The sequence below is a fragment of the Anoplophora glabripennis genome, unplaced genomic scaffold (genome assembly GCF_000390285.2).
Source record: "Anoplophora glabripennis isolate ALB-LARVAE unplaced genomic scaffold, Agla_2.0 scaffold1509, whole genome shotgun sequence".
Classification (NCBI taxonomy): domain Eukaryota; kingdom Metazoa; phylum Arthropoda; class Insecta; order Coleoptera; family Cerambycidae; genus Anoplophora; species Anoplophora glabripennis.
In genome coordinates this window covers 30,961-36,276 of record NW_019417841.1, presented here as the reverse complement: position 1 = coordinate 36,276, position 5,316 = coordinate 30,961, and the positions used below count along the sequence as shown (strand labels likewise).

The 5,316-nt window shown below is 41.8% G+C and overlaps 1 protein-coding gene across 1 annotated transcript; it reads left to right on the top strand.

The window, feature by feature from the left end:
- The first annotated feature begins 1,551 nt into the window (after positions 1-1,551).
- Positions 1,552-5,239, top strand: LOC111692501 (transcriptional regulatory protein AlgP-like). The gene is made up of 6 exons (XM_023456548.1): positions 1,552-1,641; positions 1,879-2,229; positions 2,754-2,999; positions 3,053-3,115; positions 3,588-3,676; positions 5,113-5,239. Exons 1-6 carry the CDS (start codon positions 1,552-1,554, stop codon positions 5,237-5,239), a joined length of 966 nt encoding a protein of 321 aa, XP_023312316.1.
- Positions 5,240-5,316: the final 77 nt, after the last annotated feature.

Sequence of the window (5,316 nt, the reverse complement as noted above, 5' to 3'; positions counted from 1 at the left end):
CTTGCTTGCTTGAAAGCTTGCTTGCTTGCTGACTTGCTTGCTTGCTTGATTGCTTGATTGCTGGCTTGCTTGCTTGCTTGCTTGCTTTCTTGCTTGCTTGCTTGCTTGATGATGATGATGATGATTGTAATAAATTGTAACGCCTTTATTTTTAAATGTTTATTTGCTAATTTTATACAAAGGAATGTCTGTCTAAAGCCGTACATCGAGATTTTGTATCAGCTCTTTACAAACAAAAAGAAGAGCAAAAAGCAATGGCTCGCTGACAGAAATAGTACAACATATATACCAGGTTACTCAAAAGTATTTACATATATCATATATAACACTCTCCCCCACCAAATAAGACATAAAAAATATATACATTTTCATTTATACTAATGTCTTTAATAACTGAACATAACATTATTAAAATCCTTATCTAATATATACAGTTAATCCATTAAACGATCAGGTGGTTTAATGAGTCTTTTAGGTCTACTGGTAGATGATTGAATACCCCCGCCACTTCCGGTTAAGTGATCTCCGCCCTCAGGGGAAATTTCACTATTGCAATCTACACTAATAATGTCTAAGTCTTTTAATCCACTCTGTACATTAGTTTTTAATATTTGATTCGTGTGACGTTTCCAAAAAACATTTAATTCAGGAATTTTTACATAATAAGTGCATTTGCCAATGCGTTTTTCAATAATTCCTGGAATCCAACTAACCTTATTTACAACACGATAATCTTTTACAGTAACCTTATCTCCTACCATGAATTCTCGTTTTTTACCGCCAGCATACTTAATTTGATTTTGTTGACAAGTTTTGACTTTCTTTTTTACTTTTTCTTTAATTCCTGGCTTTATTAAACTAAATCGAGTTCGTAAGTCTCTGCCAAACATAAGCATTGCTGGTAAAACACCGGTAGTACAGTGAATATGTAAATACTTTTGAGTGACCTGGTGTATATGTTGTACTATTTCTGTCAGCGAGCCATTGCTTTTTGCTCTTCTTTTTGTATGTAAAGAGCTGATACAAAATCTCGATGTACGGCTTTAGACAGACATTCCTTTGTATAAAATTAGCAAATAAACATTTAAAAATAAAGGCGTTACAATTTATTACAATCTTCATCATCATCATCAAGCAAGCAAGAAAGAAAGCAAGCAAGCAAGCAAGCAAGCAAGCAAGTCAGCAAGCAAGCAAGCTTTCAAGCAAGCAAGCCAGCAAACAAGCATGCAAGCAAGCAAGCAAGTACGTAAGCAAGCCAGCAAGCAAGCTAGTAAGTACGTAATCAAGCTAGCAAGCAAGCAAGCCAGCAAGCAAGCAAGCCAGCCAGCAAGCAGCAAGCCAGCAAGCAAGCAAGCAACCAAGCAGGCAAGCACGCAAGCTGACAGACAGGCAGGCAGGCACGCAAGCAAGCAAGCAAGCAATCAAACAAGCAAGTAAGCAAGCAAGCCAGCAAGCAAGCAAGTAAGGAATCCAGCAAGCAAGCAAGCCAGCCAGCAAGCAAGCAAGTCAGCAAGCAAGCAAGCAAGCTAGCAAGCAAGCAAGCAAGCCAGCATGCAAGCTAGCAAGCAAGTAAGCAAGCCAGCATGCAAGCAAGCAAACAAGCCAGCAAGCAAGCAAGCCAGCAAGCGAGCAAGCAAGCAAGTAAGGAAGTAAATAAGTAAGCAAGCGAACCAGCATGCAAGCAAGCAAGCATGCAAGCAAGCAAGAAAGCATGCAAGCAAACAAGCAAGCCAGCCAGCAAGCAAGCAAGCAAGTAAGCAAGCAAGCAAGTAATTAAGTAAGTAAGTAAGCAAGCAAGCAAGCCAGCAAGCAAGCAAGCAAGCCAGCTAGCAAACAAGCAAGCCAGGAAGCAAGTAAGCTAGCAAGCAAGCAATCCAGCAAGCAAGCAAGCCAGCAAGCAAGCCAGCATGGAAGCCAGCAAGCAAGCCAGCATGCAAGCTAGCACGTAAGCAAGCAAGCAAGCCAGCATGCAAGCAAGCAAACAAGCCAACAAGCAAGCCAGCAAGCGAGCAAGCAAGTAAGGAAGTAAATAAGTTAGCAAGCGAACCAGCATGCAAGCAAGCAAGCCAGCTAGCAAGCAAGCAATCAAGCAAACCAGCATGCAAGCAAGCAAGCATGCAAGCAAGCAAGCAAGCATGCAAGCAAACAAGCAAGCATGCAAGCAAACAAGCAAGCAAGCCAGCAAGCAAGCAAGCAAGTAAGCAAGCTAGCAAGCAAGCAAGCCAGCAAGCAAGCAGGCAAGTAAGTAAGTAAGCAAGCAAGCCAGCAAGCAGGCAAGCAAGCAAGCAAGCCAGCAAGCAAGCATGCAAGCAAGCAATCAAGCAAGCAAGCAAGCAAGTAAGTAAGTAAGTAATTAAGCAGACAAGCAAGCAAGGAAGCAAGCACGCAAGCAAGCAAGCCAACAAGCAAGCAAGCAAGCAAGTAAGTAAGTAAATAAGCAAGCAAGCAAGCTATCAAGCTAGCAAGCAAGAAAGCAATCAAGCAAGTAAGTAAGTAAGTAAGCAAGCAAGCAAGCTAGCAAGCAGGCAAGCAAGCCAGCAAGCAAGCAAGCTAAGCAAGCAAGCAAGCAAGCAAGCTAGCAAGCAGGCAAGCAAGCCAGCAAGCAAGCCAGCAAGCAAGCAAGCAAGTAAGTATGTAAGTAAGTATGTAAGAAAGCAAGCAAGGAAGCAAGCAAGCAGGAAAGCAAGCACGCAACGTTAGGTTAGGTTTGTCCGTTTTTTTGCCGGATGTGACATTTACGTTAGGTTTGTCAGGTTTGTCTGGCCGGACGGATTACGTTAGGTTACATCCGGCAAAAAACGGACATACCTAACGTAAAAGTCATACATCCGGCAAAAAAACCGGACAAACCTAACTTAAAAGTCATACATCCGGCAAAAAAACCGGACAAACCTAACNAGCAGGTATGCAGGCAGACAGACAGGCAGGCACGCAAGCAAGCAAGCAAGCCAGCAAGCCAGCCAGCAAGCAAGCAAGTCAGCAAGCACGCAAGCAAGCAAGCAAGCCAACAAGCAAGCAAGCAAGCATGTAAGTAAGTAAGTAAATAAATAAGCAAGCCAGCAAGCAAGCAAGCCAGCCAGCAAGCAATCAAGCCAGCAAGCAAGCAAGCAAGCAAGTAAGTAAGTACGTAAGTAAGTTTTGTTTATTGACCACTTTATATACAACAGTACATTTGAAGTCACAAATAAACTTGTACATTGATATACATTTAAAATACCGACAGAAATACAACAGATTAAAATACAACTGATAGCCTAATAAATAAAAGACATAAATTTATCAATGCTATAAAAACAATAATTTAACAAAAACGACTTCGCAAATTTGTAGAATTTTGAGGAAGACAAATTAGCAATTACAGCATTTCCATGAATGGAGACGAATTTATTGTATAAGTTTATGTCTACCTTGTTCTTTCGCGACAGGCGTATACGAGAAAATGGAGCCACCAAATTGCTTGCATGTCGTGTGTTATAACTATGTAGATCAGAATTCATTGCAAAGTTTTGTAGATTTTCCCAAGTATACAATAATGTTTCAATAATAAAAAGACAAGGTAGTGGAAGTTTGTTGTGTCTTTTAAATAGCTCCCTACAATGATCATCATCATCATCAAGCAAGCAAGCAAGCAAGAAAGCAAGGAAGCAAGCAATCAAGCAAGCAAGCAAGCAAGCAAGTAAGCAAGCAAGCAAGCCAGCAAGCAAGCAAGTAAGTAAGTAAGTATGTAAGCAAGTAAGTAAGTAAGCTAGCAAGCAAGCAAGCCAGCAAGCAAGCAACCATGCAAGCCAGCAAGCAAGCCATCCAGCAAGTAAGCAAATAAGCAAGCAATCCAGCAAGCAAGTAAGTAAGAAATTAAGTAAGTCAGCAAGCAAGAAAGCCAGCAAGCAGGCAAGCAAGCCAGCAAGCCAGCAAGCAAGAAAGCCAGCAAGCAAGCAAGCCAGCAAGCAAGCAAGCCAGCAAGTAAGTAAGAAAGTAAGTAAGTAAGCAAGCAAGCCAGCCAACAAGCAAGCAAGCAAGCAAGCCAGCCAGCAAGAAAGCAAGCAAGCCAGCCAGCAAGCAAGCAAGCGAGCCAGCCAGCAAGCAAGCAAGTAAGTAAGAGAGTAAGTAAGTAAACAAGCAAGCAAGCCAGCAAGAGAGCCAGCAAGCAAGCAAACCAGCAAGCAAGCAAGCAAGCCAGTAAGCAAGCAAGCAAGCAAGCCAGCATGCAGGCAAGCAAGCAAGCGAGCAAGCCAGCAAGCAAGCCAGCGGGCAAGCAAGCCAACAAGCAAGCAAGCCAGTAAGCAAGCAAGCAAGCCAGCAAGCAAGCAAGCGAGCAAGCCAGCAAGCAAGCAATTAAGTAAGTAAGTAAGTAAGTAAGTAAGTAAGTAAGTAAGTAAGTAAGTAAGCAAGTAAGTAAACAAGCAAGCAAGCAAGCAAGAGAGCAAGCCAGCAAGCAAACAAGCAAGCAATCAAGAAAGCAAGCAAGCCAGCAAGCAATCTAGCAAGCAAACCAGCAAGCCAGAAAGCAAGCAAGCAAACAAGCAAGCAAGCAAGCCGGCAAGCAAGCTTGCCCGCAAGCATGCAGGCAAACAAGCAAGCAAGCAAGCAAGCCAGCAAGCAAGCAAGCCAGCAAGCAAGCAGGCAAGCAAGCCAGCAATCAAGCAAGCAAGTAAGGAAGTAAGATTTGTTTATTGACCACTTTATATACAACAGTACATTTGAAGTCACAAATAAACTTGTACATTAATATACATTTAAAATACCGACAGAAATACAACAGATTAAAATACAACTGATAGCCTAATAAATAAAAGACATAAATTCATCAATGCTATAAAAACAATAATTTAACAAAAACGACTTCGCAAATTTGTAGAATTTTGAGGAAGACAAGTTAGCAATGACTGTATTTCCATGAATGGAGACGAATTTATTGTATAAGTTTGTGTCTTCCTTGTTCTTTTGCAACAGGCGTATACGAGAAAATGGAGCCACCAAATCGCTTGTATGTCGTGTGTTATAACCATGTAGATCAGAATTCATTGTAAAGTTTTGTAGATTTTCCCTAATATACAATAATGTTTCATAAATAAAAAGACAAGGTAGTGGAAGTTTGTTGTGTCTTTTAAATAGCTCCCTACAAGGATCATCATCATCATCATCATCATCAAGCAAGCAAGCTAGCAAGCAAGCAAGCAAGCCAGCAAGCAAGCCAGCAAGCAAGCAGGCAAGCAAGCCAGCCAGCAAGCAAGCAAGCTAACAAGCAAGCAAGCCAGCAAGCCAGCAAGCAAGCAAGCAAAAAAGCAAGCAAGCAAGCAAGCCAGCAAGCGAGCCAGC